Source organism: Neolamprologus multifasciatus, chromosome 22 (genome assembly GCF_963576455.1).
Source record: "Neolamprologus multifasciatus chromosome 22, fNeoMul1.2, whole genome shotgun sequence".
NCBI classification, from domain to species: Eukaryota; Metazoa; Chordata; class Actinopteri; order Cichliformes; family Cichlidae; genus Neolamprologus; species Neolamprologus multifasciatus.
Genome location: NC_140459.1, coordinates 10,229,364 through 10,255,991, shown reverse-complemented (window position 1 = coordinate 10,255,991; position 26,628 = coordinate 10,229,364). Strand labels below are relative to the sequence as shown.

Here is a 26,628-nt window from a genome sequence, read left to right as displayed (position 1 = left end):
TGCATTTTGTGGACTTATTTATTTTTATATATTTCATGTATTCACTGTATATATAATTTTTAGATATAGTACATTTGATTTTTTTTATATATATTTATATTGTATGTTCTACAGGTTTCTCTGCGTTTATGCGTCGTCACAAAAAGTCTCGCGTGATCTGGACTCAGCGTTAGCGTTAGATAGCGCGAGGTCGAGCGTTAACTACCCGTGAATGTCGACAAAGCGCACTATTTAGCACAATTAACAGAGAGAGAGAGATGTCCCCGAGTAAATATGTTATGCAGTGTGAGCGTGTAGTCCGAGCGCCTTGCCTCTCGTAAAGGTACGGTGCGCCTGTTTTGTTCGCTAAGTTGGTTTCGGTGCCGCTGCTAACAGGCTAGGTGGCTAACACTCGGTCAGCGCACTAAACCAGGAAGGAGGGACCCGACGACCAGGCAGCCTGGCCTCAGAGGTTGGTCTACTTCTGCAGACATTTATTCTTAAAAAACTCTTCTCGTCCATTCGTGTGGAAACGGGAAAAAGGTAAGCGACTTTGATTTTGTGGTTGCGCTAATAGGTGGCGTTAAATGGTGAAAAATGAGTAACGTGTTCATTAACGTTGTTGCCTGCAGGGGAAGTATCGATGGCTGCAATCGGTTTTTACTGGACTCCACGGTTGGGGTTGCACATTAAAACAAACTAATCATTAGCACATCGATGTTTAATGTCATTTTGTAAAGATTTTTCTTTCTTTTTTTCCATCTCTGTGACACCTGCTCTCCTAACCTCAGGCAGTCTTCTTGCTCAAAAACGCAGTCCTAAATGGTAATGGTTAACAAAACTAGTGAACCGATCAAACTCGAGGTTAAAGATGAGTGCTGGTATCCACGCTGACCACGCTTGTTCAAGCGCAAAATGAAATTTGGCTTTTTATGGAGTAGTTATAGGGCTTATTAGTGCATATTGTATAATGCAAAGAGTGACACAAATCCAACACTATTTGAAGGTAACTGAGCATAGACTTGTAAAATAAATGGCTATAGGCTACGCTCAAGGGTATTTTAGTGCAATCTTACCAACTTGCATTACTCCCACAAATCCAGCCATGTTGTGAAACCCCATTAATTCTCGCTCCTGAACAGCTAACGAGGTGAGGAGTTGACCCACAGTAACATATATTCAGGACTTACCATGAAGTCCTGTAATTTGGGTCATTTTCGTGAAAGATGCCTCCCTTTTTTCCTTTCTCTATCTAATAGCAAAATTGAGCCACACACTGTAGCTCCTGCAACCTCAATGGTATTAATAAGCTTGTCCTCCATTTCTTACCCCAGCTTGTAGATTTACACTATACATAATGAAATAGATTTTTTTTTACTGAAGTTCTAATATTTTAACCCACACTAAATGCGTATTCACCTCTATTGGAGTCAGCCGTCATGTGACACCAATACAAATGACTACCAAATTTGCCTCAGTTTACATTACTGCACATACATGCATTGCATGCAACTGCATTGTCTGCTAGTCTTTCAGTTGCTGCCTTATTTACCAAAGGGTTTGGTGCAGTGGATGGATCTTGACACAAGTTTTTACGCCAGATGTCCTCATTCATCAGGGCTTGGAAAAAACTCTAGGAGCACACTAGCTTATGACCCTCTTGAGATTAAGGTTGGGTTTTCTCCAAGGTGTCGAACCAGGTGTTTCATGTGTAAGTGTTAACTATTATAGGTTAAAAGACAAAAAAAAAAAAACCCCACAGAAAACCGAGAACAGTCAGTTCGACAAAGTTTAAAATAGGGAATGCAAATATTCTACGTGTCTTTAGGATATATGTGAAACTATTAATCACAGTTTGCATGTCACTGTGCATGCCAAATATCCTTGCACAACATACTATCCCCATGTTGCTTTTCGATGCGTCCGCTGGGGTATGAATGTGTGTGAATGTTAGCTAGAAAGCAGTTGGTAGAAAAGCGATAGAAAAAAGTGCTTCTATGAAGAAGTGAATGAGGCAAGTTGTGTAACACGCTTTGAGTGCTCAGGTAGAGTAGAAAAGCGCTGTATAAGAACCAAGTCTATTTACCATTTACTTTGTATTTAAAATTGCACAAGGTCAGATAAGTTTACTGAGTGCGGTTAAGTGGTTTATTATCCAAGTTTCTGTGCAGATGGTGATTATACATCCCTTTGGTTGTGTGGTACCGTTGGATCACTCTGACAGAGCCAAACCTACTGATCGTTTTCTTTATCATAGAACAGTTGGCATGGCTGCTATCATTGCCAATGAGAGAGGGAGGGGCTTAACCTGTCTGGTGTTGCGTTTGGATTGTAATATGTGTGAACCAAAAGGTAACTGCTGTTTGCGAATTAATAAAATTAGAATCAGTTATTTAACAAGACTAGTGTTTCTTGTGTTGACCAGTAACGCACACATCCCTAGTTTAAAGTAATGGTGAATGAAACATGAAGTTTATTTAGTTACTTTTTATTAGAGTCAGAAAATAGGATGGTATACGATTTTCTCGTTGGTAAATATCCTGTCAATTACAAGTTGTTAGCCAATAGTAATGTCGTGTCTTCAGTTATACAGTCAGAGCAACCCCATGCATGTCCAGTGGGGGCGTTCGACAGCGCCAGGCTTCCTTTGCTTTAGCTTGCTTGACCCCAGTTGGAGAGAACAGGTATCACAATGGTTGTTATCAGCTTTCTTTCTGCTTCAGGTTCTGTACATGCTCACATAAAAAAGGGTCCTTTGCGGGTCATGTGACCCTTGTTCTGAGCAAAATGATCACTGTGAGTGTCACCGCCACCAGTCAGATATGGCCTGCATTTGTATAGCGCTTTACTCAGGCCCTAAGGACCCCAAAGCGCTTTACACTACATTCAGTCATCCACCCATTCACACACTGGTGATGGCAGCTACATTGTAGCCACAGCTGCCCTGGGGCGCACTGACAGAGGCGAGGCTGCCGGACACTGGCGCCACCGGGCCCTCTGACCACCACCAGTAGGCAAACATGGGGTTATCATATGATATGTTATCAAACGATTATTACCAATGAAATTCAACTCTGTTGCAAATAAGACAAAATTAATGCTGCTGAAAATTGTTAATCTTGAAATTTATCATATAGAGTGGTAAAATAAAGCTTTTGATTTAAGTATTTTTGTCATTAGTTACCATGGTGATTTAGCCAGATCAAAAGACACAGAAAACTCTGACCTAAAGCTTAACGTAGCTCGGCAAGCCATTAATCTCACGAAGAAGGTGATGGTGAAAATACTTGAGGCTTAATAACAGGACTTCAGTAATGATGGCTGCATACATATTTTACATATGTCCATATAAACATCCCCAGTCTGAATACCAATGAAGCAATGCTAAACTGTTGAATGTTTTCTAATATATGCAGACATTTCCTGTATAATAAAATACACCAGTATCTGAAGAAGCAGCTTTATACTGACGTAGCTCATTACTCAAATACTTAAGAGTGAAGACGCCATTTTGAAATCACCTAAATTTAACATGATTTGTTATTCTGGTTCTTCCAGTTTTCACCCACGGATATTTTCCCCTCGCAGCTTCAGTTAGTTTCATTCTTCGCTCATTGTGCTTATAACCGTCAAGCAGCACTTTTTGCTTTTCAGAGTAACCCCAAACCACTTCTACATTATTTATTGCACATTATCTGATAGTTGAGTCGGGGCACGAGAAACACTTTGACATTCAGAGATGGTGTGCGGTGAAAGAGCTGAAGTTATTTGTGCTTGTTTTCACTTTTTTTGGTCTGGGCCAGTGTGAGTGACGCTTTGGTAGCATACAGTAGGTAATGTTGTGAGAGTCACCTTGCTTTAATTATCATTCAAAACATACATAAAGTCTGCAAAGGGGGCAGACTCAGGGGTGCTGCTTCTGTGAATATAAACTCTTTATAAACTCGCAGCTTTTATAAGCTTAGATTTGCATAAACAGTTTCTTAATGAGAGACTCACTGCTTACACAGGAACCCTTTCATGAGAGGAGATTGTTTTCTTTCCTTGGTATTAGACTGATTTTTTTTTTTTCTTTTTTTCTTCGCTGAAGGAATTTTTTGGCTGACCTGAATATTTATCTTTGTTCGAACCGTGGAGACCTCCCCTGTGGAATTTCCTTCATAGGTTTATTCAGGGGACAAAGAAGTATCTGATAATAGGTAGATTCTTCTGAGCAGCCTTGGAAACAAAGCATGCACCAATATCTGATTTGGATAAGATATTACTCAGATTGGGGCTGGGCGATATGACCAAAATTCATATCTCGATATTTTTTTAACTAGATGGCTAGATTTAGATAACTAGATTTTTTTAAAGACATAAAGTAAGAACAAAAAGAGAGTTCATAGTCAAAGCTGTGTCCCAGATGTCACACAGGCACTTTTATTAACATACAGCATAGATGTACATGAAAAAAACTACTCAAAAATAAATTATGAGCATTTATTACATAATAATGCTCCATAAATAAAAGAAAACTGTCGTTTTTGTGCATAACAAAGAGCTCACAATTGTGCAGTCAAAATGTAAGGCTCCAGACTACGGTAGCCGTAATGCTCCGACAATCCATCAAGCGGTGCAGCTCGGTAGCTTACCAAAGTCGTACTAAAACATTTTTTGACAGATTGCTGAGTGCCGTGTACCACATAAAATCGGTTTGCGGTCATCAAGCACAACCAGAATTCATACAAAAGGCGCGCTGTCAACTTTTGAGAGAATGTAAGGGTTTTAGGCTGTGCAGCCCCTCTGGGTTGCATGGCATTAGCGGGGTTAGCTCGTTAGTGTGGTTAGCTCGTTAACACGTTGACGCCGTCCAGCCCCACGCACGGGGCGATGTGCAGTAACTCGTTAACAGAGATTTGCCGTGTCCACCTTGTCGCTGCCTGCAGGTGAAGCGATGGGGCAGCAGGGGGAGTTGTGTTCAGTGAAGGACAGAGGCGAGGTCGAGTAACGTTGCGTGAAGACAAAAGTGGACGAAAGAGAGGCAAACTTGCGGCTCCACAAGTATAGTTATAACGTAACATAGACTATATTGATATAAAGTATATTGTCACATCTTATATCTCGTATAAAAATATATCGATATTTTTAAAAATCTCGATATATCGCCCAGCCCTAACTCAGATCCTGACTTGGAAAAGTAGATCAGACATCACTGTCAATATGCTGATCTTTTAATTTCCGTTCTGTGTTTACTGGCCACCAGCAGCAGGACATTGGTTACTTGTAGGAGAGCTCACAGCAGCAGTTTGGAGGTACTTTCTGCCTGCTTTTCACATTTTTCCTAAATATGCTCATCTTTCTCTCCTCCACACTGTTTTCCACCAACAACAACACTCCATGGGGAACGTTGAGGCGAGCGAGATGAACAAGCATTTATTCAAGTACAGTAAAATTAAAAGCTCTGAATTAAAAGTCAAAACCAGCAGTCAGTTTTCTCTCACTTGATGATGATGATTATGGGTCAATCTAACCACTCCCACACACACAAATAATTTTCAAAGCAAGCAGAGGTCCAGGCATGAACCTGTATTGGTTATATGTACTGGGTAGATTCAAATATGAATTATGTTAATTTAACACGTTAAAGAGAGGAAGTGACCACCTTGATTGATGAGCGATCTCCAGTCACTTTGACTATTTGGATCATCGTACATCGCTGCAAGCTGTTGATTGACTAAACTGCCACAAGCAAAAACCCAGCAACCTCGTGGTAGCCAGGGGTGAAAAACAGGGCAAATGGAAGAGATGAAAAATGAAAGTCGGAAATGACTCATTGACTCAGTAAAGACTTTATGGGCTTATTGCCATGGTTTAGGCCCTGAGAAACATGAGAAGAACAATCTATAGAGTGAATGAAGAGAGAAAACAAAGTAGTGAATCAGAGAAATAATGCACCAATAAACTTGCCCAGTCCTCCTTACAACCCTGCAGGAAATTGCTGCTTTTAACTGAGAAGCAGGCTTTGTTTCATCTGCTGTCTGTCCCACAGACAGAAAAAAAAAGACTGAGACAGGCAGCCTTCAACCTGGTCACTACTTTTTATGATGGCCTGTGTAGATAAACAGCCATCTAAATAATCTTTGTTTCACAGACAAATGGAAAATTGGAAACAAAACAAATTGCAATTTGAAGGAACCCTGAAAAGGGAAAAGGCATGCGTTCTTTTGGAGTAAAATCAGCCATTGAGCATTCACAAGTTTGGGGGGAAAAAACAAGTGAGGACCTTTTGTGCCCTAGATTTGCACAAATGAAAAAAAACTCAAGTGGTTTGCAGTGGTGGTCTGAAAACCTGCATGAAAAACCTTTGTTTAGCAGGTAGAAAGTGGCGTCTCTTCAAACCACAACATTCGGTTAAACCCCCCACAGTTGTCATTTCATTGCTGTCTCAAAGTGAGATCTTAAAGGCTTCAGACTTTAGAGATGGCAGTTTGACGTCATTATCACCCAGGATGCTGCCTCTTAAACATCCTCCTTAGTTCCTGTTGCTGTAAACGAGTTCTCCGCGCTTTACTGCACAAAAGCAGCTCCGCCCGCTGCATGCCTGCTGCTTTCTGAGAGTTTGAAAAACACTTGAAACACCCCTGCACCCAATTTAAAGTTAGTGGAGGGTAAAAATACTTGTTACTTTATCAGAAACGGGCTTGTAGATGAGTTAATTCACAAAGTGTGGGCTGAGAGAGGTGGCTTACAAAAAATGTTTTATGTTGGTGGTTAAATTTTTGATTAAATATTTATGTCTAAAAAAAAATACTACTGAAAAGTCATAAAACAAAAGTAAAGCTGTTGATTTTTTTTTAAATTTACCAATAATAATCCTGCTTATTGATAGGAAAATGGAGAGGTGGCTATCAGCAAGCAAAAAGTGCCATAATTCATCATAACATCACAATAAAACTGTGGCTTGTGATTAAAGTAAATTGGGACACGGCGTACTTAAGTTTAGGAATCGTTGCTGTAGATAAAGAAAGTCTCATCGTCTTATCCTGCAGTGTTGGGATAAAACACCATCTGCATCCCCCAAAGGCTTCTTTAATCCCTCACCTCCTCGGAGGTTTCTGTCAGCGTTGATTAATTAGTTATTTTGGAGTTGAGGTTACTTAACAGGAGACGGCGTCTGTTTACTTCACTGCTGCTCTTTAACTGTCACACAAAACAATGTTTAGTAGAAGTGGTAAGATTTAAAAAGAAAGAAGTAATTCAGTGATGAATAGTGTTGGGCAAGCTGTCTTAAAGACAAAATCTACTTGTTGAATTCAGAAGCATTAAAAACCCTTGCTATTATTGCAGTAACTATGGCAACAACCTTTAGGGGTGCTTGATTAAACTACCAATCAGTTATTTTGGTGCAGTTTTGATTACCGAACAGGATTTTTCATGAACTCAACTAAAAGATTAATTTTCAAAGCGTATTTTCTTGAACTTCAGCTCTAACTCGAATAAAGAAGTACTGAAGTCACAGGTTCGCAACGCCACTCCCTCAAGAGCAACCGGTGCTCTCCTGGCCTGCAGCTGCTGCACGAAAATTTTAAGAGCAGGTGGTTATCATGAATTTCCCTCTGGCTTTCGTAACCCTTTGATAGTTCAGTTGTGTTTGAGATTAAAATCACCCAGCCCTATCATCACTGTGTGTTTAACTGTCAGTTAAAACAAATCTTTAAAGGGTTGTTAAACATCTAGAAATTTAATCCTTTATTAGAAAAAGGCGATGAAGAAAAAAAAGAGCTTAAAGTTTGGAAGGTCTTAAAAATTTTAAATGTCAAAATTTGTAATTTACAGTCTTAAATAGCAGCAATATTTATATTTGTAGCTAGTAATGATTAGCATGTTAGATTTTAAAAAGGATGAGAAACTTAAATAGTGATCAGTTGATGTTGATTTACTTCTTCTTTGTATAATTATTATTATATAGTTATAAAAAATAATTTTGAGTAATTTTTTTTAACCCATCCATATGTCTCTTTTCTGCTGCTTATGTGGATCCAGGTGACATGATATAAAAGGAGTACTTTGTTTTGCCCTTGTTGGTTTCCCATCATATTGAAGGTGAAAAGAGAATAAATTACCTTCACTCGGATTTTAAAAGCATCTAACAGGTGAAACCCAGCAAGAACTCTTTTTCTTTTGTGTATCTTAAGACACATGAAGCAAAGTTCACCACAGAGCTGATTCTGTATTTCTGACTGGATTTATTTGATAAATTAGTTTTTAAAGAAACAACAAGCCTCTCACATTTGGACCATGTTGTTTGTATCTTGTTGCCATCTCGGTGGCTCGACCGTGGATGTTGAAGCATGTCTGATGTTTAGCCAGCTTTCGCTCCTCTTCAGCAACAGCCTGAATATCTTTTGTGCACAGAAGCTCTTCTCCTCCTGTCTCATATTGCTGCCGGCTCTTGTGTATATGTTTACACCTTGATCCAGCTGTCTGCTGCGGTCTCTAAGCTGGCCCATTGGCCTTGGTTCGTTGCCAGTGAGTTGGTTGTGATTTATTTTCATGACAGTTCAAGGTCATGGGGGGCCGCAGGGTCTTGGTGATGGGTAAGAAGGTGTTGCGCACGTTATTCAGTGTCTATCTGTCAGCAGGTTTTGAAGTGTTCAGCTGCGTAGTCCTGATATATGTTTGTTTCATTTGATGTTTGCCCGACATAACAACCTTTGGTACTTGTTTCATTTGCTTAGTGACGCCTGGAAAGTACATTCCGTGTTCAAACAGCTGTGTTCTGTTTTTTTTTTCTTCAGGAAAGCAATACTTTTACTGGCCTGAGATCAAAGATGTCAAAGCCTCCAAATTCTCCTGCTCGGTCCCGCTCCAGATCGAGGTCTAGGTCCAGATCTAGGTCCTACTCCAGATCCCACTCTAGAAGCCGCTCAAGATCCAGAAAACGTCGTTACAGGTAAACATTTGACTGAACTTTCGGGTCACAAAGTTTTTACATACTTTGACCTCATAATTAAATAAATAATTGATGGATGGATGGATATCAAAAACAAGGAAAGCATATATTAGGTTGAATATAAATAAAGATTTCAGTATGGCTCAGCAGGGTGGCGTTTTTCTGATATGTGCTGCTTGTGCTGGATATTGACACTTATATGACTCCAAATTGACACATTAGGAGGTGCATATGCTTGCTGCCAGCTGAGTCAACTAGTAAGAGTATAATATATAAAGAGCATACTGTAAATGTAGGCTTGCCAAGAGGTCACACACATAAATTACAGTATATTAAAAAAAAAAGTTGAAGTGAGATGAAATTAAAACTTATAAGATAAAAATATTAAAAATAAGACCACTCTTTCCATTCCGGCTGCCAGATAAGACCGGTTTTAAGTTATCAGAGGCTAAAGAAAATAAAAGAAGAGAGATCCAACAATGAAGAAGATAATATAATTATTAAGAAGAACAAAAACAAAATGGAGTAATTTTAACCCATGAGAATTTAACAATACCTGTCCACAGGAAATTCATATTTGTGTTTGTTAAAGGTGTCTGATTGTTACTAAGTAGCTTCTAAAGTCAGACCAATATTTGTCAAAGAGGTGTGGTTTCGTTTTGATGTTAAACATAACTGACAAGCGTATAAGAGGAGATTTCTTTAATTTTAAAAAAAAATTGGCCTGCTGGTGTGAATATTTTACAAGTACTCCTTAAATGGCCATGATTTATTCAAAATTCAAGTGGTTTCAGAAAGAAGAGAAGATGAGCTTTAGGGGACATCATGGTTTCACGACGCATTCACAAGATACATTGTCATACTCAGACACTTGGCGAATAAACTCTCAAACAATGTGTGAATATGATCACTTGAGTCTTAAGATAGCTGGTATTCTCTTAACTTACTGGTTGTAAGTTAAGAGCTGGTTTTGTTTAGCTGGCTCTTCTCTGCTGTCGAGTAAGTCAGTAAGATTGCGTGTACAGTAATTATTAGTCGACAATATCGGGAATAAATAAATGTATTGTGTTAGAGCTCTGACTTAAAAGAGGAGGAAGAGGAAGAAGTGGAGTTGAGTAAGAAGAGAGCGCAATGAGGAAGAAATACATGATAAAATATACAAATGTTAAATGGTCGAATATAATTTAAAAGGGGTGATCTTTAAATTAAAAAAAACTTATAATTGACACTTTACAGCATTTTTTTAAAGCTATATTTAGTGTAAAGTTCGTCGGATCTCATTTATCCTTCATAATTCTCGGGTATCTGGACTATCCCATTAGAAATCCATTGTGGTGTAGAGGGTTAGATGATAAAAGGCTTAGAGGGGAGTGTCTGCCCATTTCTAAAGGAGGTCAAAGCATTCATTTCCTGTAATGTTGCCTAGTTTGACAAACTACACCTTGTTTGTTTTGGAACATATGATGTTTGGCATATGATGCAAGTAATAGTTGCTGTCATAGATTTTGGCATTTACTATCTAAGGAAAATTCTAGGAATCAAAAATGAGTGCAAGTGGAGTGTATTTGTGTACAAAGGTCTTTGTGGCTTTGGTGTTTACTGAGTACGAAGTAACAAGGAAATGCTCGGCTCGTGTTTCACTCACTATCTGATTCGGCTCATCTTTCAGTGAAGCACTCATGCAAAGGGCTGAGCGGTTTCAGTAAAGATCGTTTCTTCCTAAATTGTCTCTCACAAATACAGATGTTTTGCAGCTGCATGTATTTGTGTAGTATGCAGTATTTGCTCAGGTTCACTCTGTGGGTCCTTCATCCTTGACTCAACGCAGCTCATTCTAGGTTTGATTTGCATGATTTGTTTTTAAGCAGTTTGCATCAGCGCACCTTCACTCTAAAAATCTACCGGCGTGCCTTTCTATTTCCAGTCTGCCTGTCTTTGGAGCCAATAAACACATTCAGAGACAGTTGTTAGATTGTTTTCTTTTTTTCTTCTTGCCGTATTGAATATCAATGATTTTTCAAAGCAGGAAATAGAAGATAAGAGTCACCACTCTTGATCTTGTTGTTATCTCCCTCCCTTTCTGATGCCTCCTCCCTCTGGGTCTACTCGTTTTTCCGACACATTCATTAAGGCCCCCGTGTGCAAACAAGTGTTGCTTTTTTTTTCCCGTCTTGTATTTGATGCAGCCAAGTCGACAACAGCTCTGTTTCAATGAAAAGGTCCAAGGGGTAAGCAGAGAAGATTTGCTTTCTTTTTCCAGGAGAGATAATCTGTGTTGCATGAGTAAAAGTTTGACTTGTTCATTTGATTTTATCTGGAATGTGTAGGTGAAGTTCCTCAAGTAATTTTGTTGTTAATGTAACCATTTGCTGAAATGGAACTCTTTTAATCACGGAGATCTGTAATGTCTGTTTTAGTTTACCTGCTGCTCCTTCCAATCAGCATAAGGCCACAGTGCTCAGTAACTGAGCTCCTGTTGGAGTGTGCATCTACATTAGGGTCTGTGGACCACTAGGGTCCATTTTGTAGCCTCAGAGATCCACGAGTGAATAAAGGTTTTGTGTGACATCCGAGTCTTAAAGGTTACCAGAGCAAAAAGCCCTGTTCTTGATTTGGGCTCCATCTGCTGGTCAGGCAGCTGAGGTGTTACTCCTGTATTATGAATCAGTATAAATTTAAGCATTTAACTTGGAGGGCTTCAATTTATTGCTTTCGATGTCTATTTTCTGAGTTGGTTGTTTTTAGCTTGTAAGATGATGATTGTTGCTTAATTTGTTCAGCAGCAGTTTTAAAGCAGACCAGGAAATAATCACATTAAATAATCATTTGTGCACTGATAGATTATCTAATCCTACATTTTTTGTTTTTAAATTAACAAAGCTACATTTTGGGAACCTCTCAGCTTTTGCAAACATTTGATAGTCAAGTGGACATTTATTTTAAATCAGTTGATCTGAAATATTGTCTTCCCAACTGTGCAGGATATTAAACTAGACTTGAATCAGAAAAGAGAGACGTGAATAATTTAACCTGCACTGATTGGTGCAGATGAGTGGGCAGACATCAGTGGTAAACAGTGTTTAGTCAGAACATTTGCCTGGATTTTATTTTTAAAGTTCGTTGTTTGTACTCTCTCTTTCAGGCTGTTTCTATATGAGAACATAATGGTTAACTGAAACAGGGAGATAATTACATACATGAGTTATTTTAACAGATTTAGCTTGTCTACTAAAATCTTAAAAAAATTCCTGAGGCTTAGCCCAGACGAGGCAGAGTTTTCCAGAGTGATTTTATGTTTGAGGGGTTCAAGTTTTTGTCTAGTTTTAGTGACAGTAGTAGAATTTAATTCTTGTCTTCTCGACAGCACAAGCTTAAAACAAAAGGACCAACGGTGACAAAAGAAGCCCACCTCGTCACAGAACTTTGGCTCAGTAACATAAGTTTTCTAAGTCAGTTTTTCCTGTCTTAGAATGGGCCTTTGGGAATGTCTATTTACTGTGTGTGTTGGGATGATTCAGTCCTCCTTTTTTATTCCCTATTTCTCAGACCTTTAGTTTTATTAACTGGAGAAAGACCTAAACCTCTTTGGTGGATGCCTTTTTTTTTTTTTACGTGCAGGAATCAGCACACAGCTGCAGCATAGATGTTTGTTTTCAAAGCTTTTTGTAGCACCCACAGACTACTAATGCACTAAGATTATAAACCTTTAGGTTTATCAGAAGTTTTGATTCAAATCTTGTATGGATGTGTGATGCTTTGCTAAGAAGACAACAGTTTGACAGTGATCTTTTTGTATTTGGTGTTGTGTGAATTACCTGTACTGACTTGTTCTTAATGTTATGAACAGCTTTTCACATGTATCTCCTCTTCTCTCTCCCCCTTCCTCTTTTATTCAGTTCTAGGTCTCGTTCCCGTTCTCGCTCGCACTCTCCGTCCTATAGAAACTATCCTTCTCGGGACTATCAGAACAACAGAGGTGGCTTCAGAGGTTACAACAGAGGCTACCGTAGGCCGTACCACTACCGAGGTAGAGGCCGAGGCTATTACCAACGCGGCCATTACCAAAACAGAGGTGGAGGAGGTTATGGCTATAAGGGTAATTGGCAGGGGGGTGGTGGTGGTGGAGGAGGAGGCGGCGGCGGCGGTGGTGGCGGTGGTGGCGGCGGTGGCGGCTGGCATGATCGGCATCATGACCAGGACCACCATTCTCACAGCCCCAGGAGGGGCCGCTCACGCTCCCGTACACCCAGGAAGCGCTCGGGCAGCCGGAGCCGCTCCCGCTACTCTGATCGTTCGTCTTCTGGACGATCCCGCCATTCTAGGCGCTCCAGCTACTCCTCTCGGTCCCGCTCCTCATCCCCACGCCACCGCAGCAGCAAGGGAAAGCCCAGCAACAAGGATGCTAAAGACAAGCCAGTTGAAAGTCAGGTTGAGAAGTCTACTCCGGAACCAGATGGCAGCGTCATCGAGAAGGCTTCTGGAGGCAAATGGATTGACTACGACGCAAGCCCCAAACCAACCAGCCCAGAGACTAAGAAAGAGGACGCTCCTTCTGGTCCTGAGGTCAAAGGGCCCACTATTGGTGGCACTATGTGGAAAACCATCAGCAGTGCATCACCTCCAGCAAAGAGCCCCACAAAGTCTGGACAAACGGCCTCGTTCAGCGGATTTGGATTCTTCTCAAAGGATGATGTCAAAACTACAGATAAGACTGTGATCTCTGCTGCCTTCAAAAAGTATGTCCAGTACTTTATTTTAGATATTGAAATGTAATTATATTATTTTCTCTTTTTATTTTTCCTAACAAATCATGAACGTTATTTGTCTTTCAAACATGTTTAGCTTTTTTCAAAGATCCTTGGAAGAATACAGTTTAAAAAGGAATGAAACATAAGACTCCTGATTTTAAGTGAATTGAAAATGTAGCCGGCTGTTTTCTGAGAGGAAGTTGTATGAAATCCCACTTACTTAAGACGATGGTGTTGACGTGAGTATATAACCATGGAAATGTGAGTCATGGTCTGTACTGTTTGCATTGGGGATGGGCTTTTTTTTTCTCCATAAGGTTGTTTAAGTCAAATGATGACAAGCATCCTGAAATTTGAATTGGCAGGTGATCTCCAAATTTGGTTGTAGTGCTTGTGTTTGTCTGCCATCAGTCTCTTGAGCAAAGTGAAGGGTAGTTCAAGCTTTTATTTTAAAAAACACACTAACTGGGGAATTAAATTAGTGGACCTGGTTCTTAAAAGCAAATGTAGAAGTGCCTTAAACCTGTTTTAAGGCACTATTTTTCTAAATGGCCAGCAAAGGGTGATGTTTAAGGTTGCAATAGACTTCTGGTTCTATAGAAATATGTGAGAAAACAGCCTCAGCCTCCGTTATTTTGTGGTGACTTTATGATCGATCCTCAGGCCATACTGTTTAAAATATGAAGCCAATTTGTAAATTATAATAATTTTTGAGTTAGAAAGGACAATTGTCCAGGATTTGCTTGTTGGCTCACAAGTAATTAGCAAATGAGCATGCTGTCAGATCCACCCCTTCACAAACCAGTGGGAGATGCTGCTGTCTAAAACCCTTTAAGCCATTTTTCTTCAGAAAAAGCAAGGTCTGCTGATGGATATTTGAATATGAAGTCATGAAATTCAGTAATTATAGAGCTCTGAAGGGGCAACAGCCTAACTGCTAAAGTGGATCTGAAATTAGCTGCTTTAGCTCCTGTCCCTTTAATCGAGGAATTACCTTTTCATATTCTGACCTCAATGACTTTAAACTTTGGCGATGTATATTCGAGCACTGACCATTGTAAAAATAAATGGAGACAAAAATAAGGTGCTATTGTAAGCTAAAGACCCTACAATAACAGACTCCACTTTGGTCATGTAAATGGAGAGTCTTTTTTTTTTTTTTTTTTTTTACACATTAAGCTTAATTATGGACTTTGACCATTTATATTTACGTTATATATTCTTTAGATAGATAGATATAGAAAGAAGGTATACATTTTCATTGCTATGCAGATGACACCCAGCTTTATCTTTTCATGAACTCACACAAGTTAGCTGAACTACAGGAATGTATTAAAAACATTAAGTTTCTGTATGACCTCCAATTTCCTGCTTAGAAGCAGTACAATAACCTCTGATAACTGAGGTTATTGAATGTGACTCTAAAAATCTCTAACCAGATAGTTACTCTGGATGGCATTAGCTTGGTCCCCAGTAACACTGTGAGGGATGTTGGAGTTGTTTATTAAACAACTAAACAAATGTGTAGGACTGTTATATCTTTGGGCAGTGTATCTAAAATGAGCAATATCCTGTCTCAAAGTGATACTGACAGACTAGCTCATACATTTATTACTTCTAGTCTATTTCTGCCTATAAATACACATTCAGATTCATGCTTCTGTTTTATTAAGTGTCATTAAGCGATTTTTCTTTCAGAATAAAAGGTAGTTTCAAGATTATTTGTGATACACAAATGAAAATGAAATCATTAAGGAAGGACAGAAGGTTGGGTAACAGGAAAATGTCTAATGTTTCAGTAAATAATCTTTTTACAACCTGGTTTTAAGCATGCCCATCCCCAGTGTGTATTGTACCTTTCACTTTCAGCTTGTTAGAACATGTTGCACTTGTGTGGTCTTGTTTTCCCTCTTGCATTATTCATCCCAGTCTGAAATTATTAATTTAAATCGTATTATTGGTTCACTTGGAGGTGCGGGTGCTAAAGTTCACTTTGAATTTCTCTGTTTCAGGTTTATGGCTGAGAACAAAAACAAAAAGCAGGCAGCTGAAAAGGAGAACAGTCGTGAAAAGGAGCAGATCACTGTAGATAGAGAACAAGAGAAAAGTGGCAAAACTGGAGAGCTCTTCAACATCTCGTCCTTTGGTGACATCAAGGAAGACAAAACTATGCCTTTCTTTGAGGCTGGAGAAGAAGAGTTCCTCAAATCACACGGGATGAAAGAGAGGGACCTTGAGGAGGATGCTGGGGTAAAACCTGCCCTCGTAGCTCGGGACATGTTCGGGAAATGGGGGGACGAGTCAAGCTATTCAACATCTTACCCGTCCATTAAGGAGAAAGTCCGTGTAGACCCCGAAGACATAGACCCCATTGATGATGTGGAGGAGGAGTTGTACCGAAGCCGCAAACATAAGAAAGAGGAGAAGTCCAAGAAGAAGGAGAAGAAAGAAAAGGAGAAGGCCAGAAGGAGTTTGTCCCCACCAACTACTTCAAGAGAGAAAGACCGGCCACTGTTCCCTGGAGCTTTTCCTCCTCGTGAACAATCTCCTGCACCGCGTCTGTTTGCATCAAAAGAAGACTTTGAGCTCAGAATTGCTTCTTTAGATGAGCTTCCCAGGTATGTGCAACATGACGTCAAAAAGCTGTCTGCTCTCTTTTTGCAGACTAAGGCTACGTTCACACTACAGGTCTTAATGCTCAATTCCAATTTTTTTGTCTGCTTGTTCATACTACAAATAAAATGCGACAGCAAACGCGCTCTAGTGTGAAACACGTCACACACAACGCGCTCTGTTTAGACCCAGAGCAAACAATATTGTTTGACTGATGGCCCTTAATATAAAGACTTCGGACTTTACGTTTCCCAATTTTTGCTTCAAGTTATTTTGTTATTTACATAATAATGTAAATAACCTAATAATTATGTTTTAGAGAGGAGCGGTGCTTCAAAGGATAGTTGCAGATTTCTGTCAGAATCTGCAGATTATACAGTACAAATAAAATGTTCACGTTGTCTTCCCAACAGTTTCACTGACATCTACACTGGATGGCCAGGAAGCGTTCGCGATGTCTTCTCAGGCGCTTCTCCGGCACTGATAATTGGCATCTGTCTTGTGTTAGTGATGTAAAAGACGGATTTAATGCGACCTGACCATTCAAACAGCAGTCGCTTTCTAAAACATCGGATATGTATCGGATTCAGTACCACTTACGAAAGTGACCCAGATTGGATTTGAAAATATCGGATTTGTGCCGTTCACACTGTCATACCATGATCGGATATGGGTCGCATAGGGTAAAAAAAAATCAGATTTGATGCGCTTTTGCCTGCAGTGTGAACGTAGCCTTATGCTCACGGCAGTAAAGGTGGCACCAGTCATCTTAAAGCTTAGCTGGACACTTTTCTATGTTTAAGATTTCAAACTACTAAACCAGCAAATCTCTCAATAAGGAAAGAAAGAGATGATTTTTATTGGTGTGATGTTTGCATTTTAAACTTCACAGCTTCTTTAAAAACAAAAAATAGCGTCTGTATTTAACACTGATCTCAAAATTTGGTGATTTTAAAAACACAATATTCCAATGACTATCATCTGGTGGACGCGCTGTGCATCGTAATTACATGGTTGAAGGGTGTTTCTCTCATCTTTTTTTTACTCTTGAGTTTTCATTTGTCAGCCGTTATACCAAATAGCAAATATTTCATCATATATTTGTTCAGCATGTTTGCATTAATCTTTGCTCCTTCCTTCCTGTTTGCTGTTAGCTCCTCCCTCTCTAAAGATCGCCACCTGCCCCGGGAGCTGCTGAATGCCACTAAGAAGGATCCGGAATTTCGCTCCATTTTCCAGCACATTCAGTCCACACAGCTCCGTCGCAGCCCGTCTGAGCTGTTCGCTCAGCACATAGTCTCTATTGTGCACTACATCAAAGGTACAATGTGTTTGCAGCGTCACGTCCGCGCAAAAGTTTGGGCAAACTGATGAGCTCCGACGATTCATTACTTGCATATTAGCGAGTTAGCATCGTTAGTCTTGTGTGTATTTGGAATAATACCTTTCTGTGGTTTGTCTGCAGCTCAACACTTCCACTCCTCTGACATGACTCTAAGTGAGCGCTTTGCCATGTACCAAAGAAAAGCTGCAGAGGCAGAAATGATGAAGCCAAGGAAGAGCCCAGAAATCCACAGGTAGCCTCCAGAAACGACTATCTGGTCTTTTTTGATTAATTCATCCAAGAATCTCTGTTTTGAAAACTTCCTACAATCACTAATGAGGCTTTTCCCTCGTCTTTTAGGAGAATCGATGTTTCCCCCAGTGCTTTTAAGAGGCACTCTCACCTGTTTGAGGATTTGGAGGAGGCAAGCTACAAGGTGACGAGCCCTTTTGAAATTTGACGTATGTGGAACAAGCAAATCTGAGACAATCCAGAGCAGCAGTGGTTCAGCTTTGTGCTTTTCTTTCAAAGGATGCGTATTTCTAAATCAAAAGAGCCCAATTGTGTTTTATAAGTGCCAAGCAAGCCCCCCAGCCTATGAGATATGGTTATTGATTGGGTATATACGAACCCAAGCAAAGGCTTAAAGGAAGTGAATTAAGATCCCGAGTCCAAGCCTCTCAAGGGACGATTATCAGTGCCTTTACCTTGTAAGTATTTTTCCTAAAAAGAAAAAAAATCAAGCCACAAAACTGTAAAATTCAGTTTATTTAAATAAGCTACATGCATGCTGCTGGTTTCCACAGATACTTCCACAAATAGCTGTAAGATATAAACATTTTGTCATCATAGTTTTTCTACATTTGTAACAGTTGCAGATTATAGTAACATGTTTCTTGACCACTTGAGGGAACGCAGTGTTTGTATATGTTGTATACAGTGTGGTGCTCTGTGCATTCATTCAAAAATTTCCCATCAGCCCTTTGAATGGCTGCTTTAACTGTTTGCTAAAATCGAATCTCTGCAGGACCCAAGTAAAAAGTTCAAAGGCGACGTGATGGACCTTCGCCTGGATATTGAAAGACGTAAGAGGTTTGCTGGGAAGGAGCGCGACTTCAAGCGTGAAGGGGCCAGGAGCCCGGGAGGCTCCCAGGGACTGAGTAGAGAGAGGTCCTCTGAGAAATCTGGGAAGCACCACAAGAAATCCAAGTACGTCCGTTTAACCATTATCACTGGAGGTTGAGATGAAAAGACTTCTCTTTACTGTGTATGCTTCATCTGACTGGAGTGATTCAGTTCAGTTGAATTTGTTTTTATTTATTTGACACAGATTCATAACAGCAGTATCAGTATATCCACTGATTCATAACTTAGTTTTAATGACGCACGTCCTTTATTTTTTGTCGCCTGCCTTACAGGAAGGGTAAGAAGAAGCGGGATCGCTCTCCTTCCTCTTCTTCCTCCTCATCCTCCCAGTCCCCTTATCCTCCGCCATTCCGAGGCAAAGAATACATGGGGGAAGGGATGGAGCACCCTGAGGAGGGCTTCAGCCACACACGCTATCCACCGCGGGACTACGCTGGCCCTGGGGACAGAGGCCCTCGAGATTATGAGGGCCATGGCATGGAGAGAGGCCGAGGCCGTGGATTTGTAAGTTCCCTTCATCTTTGAATGTCTCCTTGGCTGTTTTTGTTATTGACATGTATTGACATGTCATCTTCTTGCGATTTCCTATCCTAATGGCAGTAGACAGTAGACTGCGCTTGTCTGCTCTGTTCCTTCCTCCTAATGCTACGGATCATAATGTGGATGATGACAATAAATGATGATGATGACAGTCTATCATACATATTCCATGCACTACATGGTTTTTATAAAGGTAACGTAGTGCCAGTCAGTGGAAAGTCAGCTCATCACTAAACTCTAATGCCTGTAGTCCATCAGTTTGGCCGTGTGTGTGTTTTCTTGTCTCATTGTCACAGGACCTAGTTATAATCTTCTCCTCCATCTCGTTAGATATCAAAGAGTTTGTCTCAAGACTGCGAGTTTCAGTCCTGCCTGTTGTTTTTGCTTTCAGTTCCCCAGAGTCAGAGGAAGAGGTTGGAGCAGGGGAAATTATCCCGGCAACAACAGCAATGGAAACCCTGCCAACATAAATCCTCCAGTGCGGCCGCCTGACGAGGAGTGGGACCCTGAATACACCCCCAAGAGCAGGAAGTACTACCTGGTGAGTCTCTGCAGCTGCTAATTGATTTACTGGTGTATTTGAAATGGAGGACATGCAAAGCCGAAAAAGTAGTCCAGTGAACAGTCAGTGCAAGGCATAATCCAAAATATATACTCACTGCTTTATTAGGTACACCTTTCCAGTATTCAGCTGCACATTCTTTGGCCTTGAGAGCTGCTCTGCTGGATTGTGATTTGGTGACTGGGGTCATTTGAGTACTTCTGCTGCTGCAGCCCATCTATGTCGTGTGCATTCAGCGATGCTCGTTTGCACGTCTTGGTTGTAACGAGTGATTGTTTTCTTCCTGTCAACTTAACTCACCAAGACCATTCTACTCTGGCATCAACATGACATTTTCATCCAGAGAACTGCAGCTCGCTGGATGTTTTCTGTTTTTCAAACCGTTCTCTGTAAAGAAAATAGTCTGTAGAGACAGTTGTGTGCAGCTTCTTAAACCACTAATAACCATTTAAATTAAAGTCACCTAAATCACTTTTATTCCTTATTCTGATGCTCAGTTTGAACTTCAACAGGTCGTTTTGACTATGTCTAAATGCCTAAGTGCATCAAGTTGCTGCAATGTGATTGGCTGACTAGATAAGTCTTAAAAAGCAGTTGAGAAGGTGTGCCTAACAGAGTGAGTGCTATTCCTACAAAGTTGATTCTGTTGTTCTGGATGTCTAATGTTTTTTATTTGTATTTCTTGTTAAGTTTCTGTTTTCAGTTCAGTTTGAGTGAGTTTGCTCGATCCTGTTCAGCTTTTATTGTTTTCAGCGGTTCAGTTGGTTTATAAATATGATGCAGGAGTAATTTGCCAGAAATTCACTGGAGTTTGTCTGAAAATGTTTTAGCTCCTTCAGAAAAGATTTCAGGTGCTTTGGATGTCTTTGATGTTTAAGCGTGTGTGAATGTTGTGGGATAAATAAATCACATCTTTACCCTTTCAGCACGATGATCGCGATGGAGAGAAAACCTGGGTTGATAACCGGGGCAGAGGCCGCGGCTCCTTCCCCACTCGCCGAGGCCGCTTCGTGTACCGAAAGGGAGGCAGCAGCCCGAAGTGGACCCACGACATGTATCAGGGAGGAGAGGAGGGGGAGCTGGCAGACGACAGCCTGGAAGTCGACCATAAAGAAGTCAAGGGCGCCGGGGATGCGCCGAGCCTGAAGCAGTAAAGCTCTCGCTCCATCACCTACATGTAGAAGTCCTATCAGAGCGGTTAGAGTGGTGATGAAGGGGTTAAAATTCTGTTTTCTCCATCTTGCTTCATCTCACGTTTTAACGGTTAACATGTTCAGTGAGTTCTCTGTGTAGAAGTGAAAAGAGGAGCGTTACTGTTACTGTGATTGTTTTTTTGTTTTGTTTAGGTGTAAAATGGTGAGTTTTGATTTGTGTTTATCGCATCAGCAAAGATTCAAAAAGGTAAAAAATGTTTCCACGGACACAGCAAAAAAGAAAAGAGATTGTGCCTTAGGAAATAATACGGTCACGTGTCCGTCTGATATGTTTGAAGGTGAAAGCGTGTAGGAGAAATCTGATTAATCTGTTTTGGGGGTTTTTTGTTTTGTTTTTTTTAAATGCATGAGACATACGTTGCTCAACGGGACCAATCGGAGGCAGCTGCCCGGCTCGCTGATTCGCAGACGTGGCGGTCTCCCCGGGCGTTCGTCACTTCTGCTTTCTGAGCTTTTACACGCAGCTCATCAGCAGCTGCTGCGTATTCTCGTTGGTTTGTGGATGTTTCCATAGTAACACGGATGTGTTTTAGACAGAAAACGCGTGAACATTTTTCCGGCGCCGTCATATCTGTTTAGATAAGAGGCCATGTTTGTCTAGATTTTTAATTAAAATAAAATCAGTAGTGTTACATGACATAATCCATGTATAGAATTAGATCTGAAGCTTTGTAATCCTGCAGTTTTACTTGTGTAAAAAAAAAAAAAATTAACTGAAGAGAAATGTGAAGATTTGTGGGGGAAAAAACCAAACATGATGTGATGATTTTTAAATGGAATCGACCTGAACTAGCAGAACTAGTTTGGCCACATCTCACCGCGCCCTTCTCGTCCACGTTCGACTGTACATACTGCATGAATCAAACAGGACTGATTTTGTTCGGTCTGATGCTGAAATCTTTTTTACTGTTCAAGAGCTTTGAACTACCCGTCTTTTAATTTTCAATAAATTTTTCTTTGATTCGGGGCATTTTTGTGAGTGTTTTTTTTTCTTTAGACAAAGAAATAAATGCAGTTTCAGGGGTATATCTTATTACATGTGGGTTACAGATCACACTGAATATACAAAGACACAAAATCTTCACATAAAGTGTAATATCCTAGAGTTATTTATCTACATCTAAAAACATGTTAAGACTTTTGCATATTTTCATGCCTCTGTGCTAATAAATTCTTGTAATTGCTGTGCATTTAATTAAAAACTAAGTATTATTCACTTGGACACTGACTGGCTCGGTTTGGTTTTGATACCCTTAAAATTATGCAGCTAACTCTAAAAGCAATACAGTAATCAATCTAAAAGAGACATCAATTAAAAACTGCAAAAAGTCTCAAATGACATTATAAAGCTTCTCATTTTTCATGAACACTTTTAACCCGTCCCACCCCCGTCGTTATCGATGGTTAACTAACAGCGCTTAAGACTTTAAATCTCATCTGATATATATTTTTTTTCGTAAATATGTTTATTATAATTTTAAAATTAGGATGCAAGACTGTTTCTGAGCTCATTGAGTGCTGTTTATTTAGCAATTTGCCTGGAAATTAGCACCACAGTATAATTTGCAGAGTAAATTGTTTAGAAGAATGAGGAGATGGCGCCATCTAGTGGTCAGAGTGGGTCAGCTCCTGAAGAATGAGGGTGAAAATATGGACCACACCAAACAGCAAATAGATTTTTTTGTGGTGACCCTTGGGACAAGGGAGCTCTGAGTTTTATTTAAATGAGACACCTGTTCAAGGATCTAGGACAGGACCAGAAGGAAAAGACCTGACAGTAGAAATCTTGTCTTAAAAATGTTTTTCGGTAAATGGAGCCGAGGGCACAAAATACATCAATTTATAAGAGAGTTATGTGTACTAAAAAGAAAGGGACGTTTGTGGCTATGACTTGATACAAGTTTTGATTAAAAAAAATAGTGTTGTGTTGCAGCTTTAACAGGTACTTTAGTAGTTTAGCTGTTTTTATAATATCTAATGAAACGGTTCCACCTTCTCTCTGCACATCAGCCTCAGAGCAAGAAAATATGTCTTTAAACTGCCATTAACACAAACATCCACAAATAATTGCTTACTGTGTATTAGGATAAAAACCTGAAATGGATGGGAAATGCTCATAAAATCAGTAAAAGATGAAGAAAAGACCTAAATGAGTACCAGTTGCCAGCTTGTGGAAAGCAGTTTTCCCCCCATCCTAAAACAATCTCCAGTTCAGGCAGTGCCACTTAAAACATGACAGCTGACAGACACGGGACACAAACTCCCCTGCTGTAACATAATCGACCTTTTCATGGCGCACGAGAAAAATTCAGCCAGCAAAAAACGAACGGATCTCCTGGGAGTTTACTGGGATCCACTCTGAGACCGTCTGCATTGGTAAAACCTACAGTATTTTTGAGCTGAATGGTTTTATTCATACCTCCAAACAGGCACGTCTTTACCAGAGAGAAGGTGCTGTTGCTCAAACTGGGAGGCAGGGAAAATGGGCTCGAAAGGTTTCGAAAGTCTAAAGACGAGTTCTTTAGACGTGTGTGAGAAGCTACGTTTTTAGAAGTGACTTTTGGCTGATTTTACTTATAGTTCATTCTCATTAGAATTAACCCAAAAGGATTATCTTCTGATTCATCTTATGTGCATCTTATCCTAAAACACCAGCTATCAGTTCCCTTTAAGGCAGTCCCAGGCAGTTCAGCCCCCATTTCAACCTTGACCCATCTGATCTCAACAACTCGCATGGTGATGGTGACCCGTAACGACCCATATGATTACTAGTGGGTCAAAAACCCTTGGGACCGTCTCTAAGTCTCCAATAGTCTCAATCAGTTGCTTTACAAGTGAAGAAACGTCTTAGCCTAAACATAAAACATCTTCACAAACCAAGAAGTCCAGATACCTTTAGCTTAAGGATGTAGTCTAACATGACCTGACATTACTAAGAGCCTGCATAGACTCATCCTATAGTCATGTAAGAATTCAGAAGGTACCACTACATACATATATATATATATATATATAGTTAATGGGTTCTCAAGACCAACCTGCAGTACCATCATTGCCCACTACTGGGGCCACAGCCTAGCATGAAGCAACCCCAGAGCTGAAAAATTACTGCCTGGTAGCCTCTGTGGATTTTCTCCTTTATAATAATCATGAATAGACTGGATTTAATTTTATTTTCTTACAATCATCTGTCTAGATAACTGAGTTTAAATCAATAAACTCTTTGATGTGTGTGTGCTGTTGGAGTGCTTTGGAGCATTTTAACAGCTTACTGTATGTGACTAATAGTGTGGATGCTGTGGGGTACTGACGATCCCAAAACTCCATGCTAACATTGAAGCTTCATGATATGTGGGAAAATCAGAGGCCTTCTTTTATACTGACTATGTTTTTTTTAATCTCCCTTATTTCACATCATTGTGATATGGAAGCTTGTTTCTACCACATAAAGAAATATTTTTTGCCACCTGTAATCATCATTTTGGGTTTTGATATCAGCTTTGACTTATTAACTTAAAATGTACTTTTCAGTTGTGGAAAAAAAAAACATTTCAGTGGAGGAAACCAGATGCCACATTACAGCTGTTATGTCGGTCATGCTTAAATATGAAAATAAATTAAGACGGGCACCAGGCGGAGCAAGAACAGCATATTCTTAACAATTTTTCTTCATTTATTCTTTCTTTCTTTTTAAAAATTGTTTATTCTTCATTTTAGAAAACAGTGACTATAAGACCATTTGTTTATTAAAAAGTGGTTTAGCTTTAATTATTCACATTCCAAAGATGAATACACATGAAGCCAACCCTCCCCCAAAAACAAACACTTGTGCATAAAATCTGTGGTAGTCCACATTTATGGAGGCCCAAAGTGTCCGATTTTCCATGATAATAAATTAAAATAATGAAATAAAAAAATTATATGAGGAGATATGCAACATGCAACCCCAAACCTCTAAAATAATTTGGTATGTGTTTGTTTGTTTGTTTGTACTTCACATTTCTAATTTTTCATAATGCCACTACATCTTGACTGAGAAACACTTCAAGCATGAAAAAAAGCTGATTAAAAATAACTTTTATGAATTTTTAAATGGTTTGCTTGCATACATATTTTCTCTCTTATTATTCATATTTATTTTTGTAATACTGCAATTTATTTAGGGACTTTAAAAATACTAGTATTTTGTTGTGAGTAGAGTGGATTTTCTTCAAAATTTCATTTTACACGATAAAAGTTAAGTTATTGCAAACTCTTTAATCGGTAAACATAATATATTTTTTTAATGTTGCGATTAGTTTGCGCCCATTTTTAATCTTGACATTTTTGTGCCTCCATACAAAGCACGTTTCTCTCCATTGGTTGTCCCTTACAGGTTTTTTAAAAGCTCAGTCCAAGTCTCTCTTAGTGGTAATGAACTCGTCCAATCGTCCCCGTCCCCGTAACCAGGATGTCCGGCTGCCCGTTCCTCCAGATCTCCCTGACGATTCGCTCCCTCTCCTCCAGCCGTCGAGCCTTCTCCAGCTCCTCGGCCGAGGTGAACACGTTCAGGCTCCTCAGAGTGCCGTTAGACTGGCTGCTGCGGTCACTCAGAGGACCCACTGTCACTTTAGGGATCTCCGTATCCACCGCCCTCTCCTCTCCTACACTCTCCTCCTCTTCTTCCTCATCCTCCTCCTCTTCACTGGACTCCTTGAGCTGTCTCCTCGATGGAGACGGAGGTGGTTTTCTGTGGCGGCGAGCCCTGCAGGTGATGCCGGCCACCAGGAGGCACAGCGCCATGAAAAGCCCGAAGCAGACGCCCATCATGAAGTAGAGGGCAAAGCTCTCTGGATTGGCTGCACAAGAAGAGGGAAGAAAAACTAATTTACTGAAATAAAAGCATTAAAAAGTGGATTTATTAAGCTTTTCTTTATTTTCTGTCATCTCTATACTGTTAGAGTGGTGGATGCTCATATCAAAGACAGCGAAAGTTTCAAATACTCAGATCAGTGTATGTTAAAGTAACCCCTGTGAGCCAAAAACTCAGGTTTCAGACTCTAAACGCTTGATTTTCACCAGATTTTCTACTCTTGGCTCTTTGTGATGTCACTAAGAAGGGTAATCCCTCAGGCAGAGCATTATTAAAGTAAACTATTATGGCTCTAGGTGTGAGCACAAAGGCCCCACCCACTGTTGTTAAACCCTTCTGTTTGCACGAGGCAGCCAATCAGAGTAAAGTATAAAGTTAAATAAAGATTTCTTTGAACTGTAACATGCAGAGTTACTCGTGTACTCGAGCTTAAAAGAAATATTCATGTACAACCTATGTAAAGTCATACAGTGTGGTTTAGCAAGCTGCCTGTGGTTTTATAGATTCATCTAATAACCCCTTGAGGTTGTCCCCAACTCCATGTTGGAAGCCACACTTAAAGCCCTGCTAAGATTTTACCTTTGATGTGAGCGTAGGTCGCCATGCTGTTACTCAGCAGCTCCATATCTCTCTTAATGGGCTCCATCTTGGTTCACTGTGGGTTCAGACACACACCATCTCCTTTTACACGTTTACCTCCTGGATAACCCGAGGC

At 40.0% G+C, this 26,628-nt stretch overlaps 2 protein-coding genes across 4 annotated transcripts in view; one reads left to right on the top strand and one right to left on the bottom strand.

The window, feature by feature from the left end:
- The window catches only part of eva1bb (eva-1 homolog Bb (C. elegans)), a 180,319-nt gene extending 153,691 nt beyond the window's left edge, over positions 1–26,628 (bottom strand). The window contains exons 1-2 of one of the 2 annotated variants that reach the window (XR_014872017.1): positions 26,493–26,628; positions 25,055–25,899 (exon numbers count right to left, since the gene is read on the bottom strand). Coding sequence is in view for 1 of the 2 variants with exons in the window: in XM_085149099.1 (XP_085005225.1) it covers positions 25,466–25,899; positions 26,493–26,559 (501 nt within the window). In the remaining variant the exon portion in view is untranslated. Of the gene's footprint in view, positions 1–25,047; positions 25,900–26,492 lie in introns of those variants that run through there. The other variant, XM_085149099.1, reaches the window with a different exon arrangement.
- thrap3b (thyroid hormone receptor associated protein 3b) lies at positions 138–22,028 on the top strand. 2 transcript variants are annotated; one of them, XM_085149068.1, is made up of 11 exons: positions 138–522; positions 8,760–8,914; positions 12,811–13,650; positions 15,675–16,280; positions 17,430–17,596; positions 17,741–17,852; positions 17,960–18,035; positions 18,627–18,808; positions 19,018–19,249; positions 19,677–19,826; positions 20,774–22,028. In XM_085149068.1, the coding sequence occupies exons 2-11, from the start codon at positions 8,793–8,795 to the stop codon at positions 20,999–21,001; spliced, it is 2,715 nt and encodes a 904-aa protein (XP_085005194.1). In that variant the 5' UTR covers positions 138–522; positions 8,760–8,792; the 3' UTR covers positions 21,002–22,028. The 2 variants fall into 2 exon arrangements, with proteins under 2 accessions (XP_085005194.1, XP_085005195.1); XM_085149069.1 differs by lacking the exons at positions 138–522; positions 8,760–8,914 and adding an exon at positions 8,936–11,142.

Coding starts and splice junctions, on each gene's coding strand:
- thrap3b (XM_085149068.1), top strand. CDS start 8,793: ATGTCAAAGCCTCCAAATTCTCCTGCTCGGTCCCGCTCCAGATCGAGG. Junction 19,250..19,676: donor GAGGCCGAGGCCGTGGATTT/GTAAGTTCCCTT, acceptor TTTTGCTTTCAG/TTCCCCAGAGTCAGAGGAAG. Junction 19,827..20,773: donor AGAGCAGGAAGTACTACCTG/GTGAGTCTCTGC, acceptor TTACCCTTTCAG/CACGATGATCGCGATGGAGA.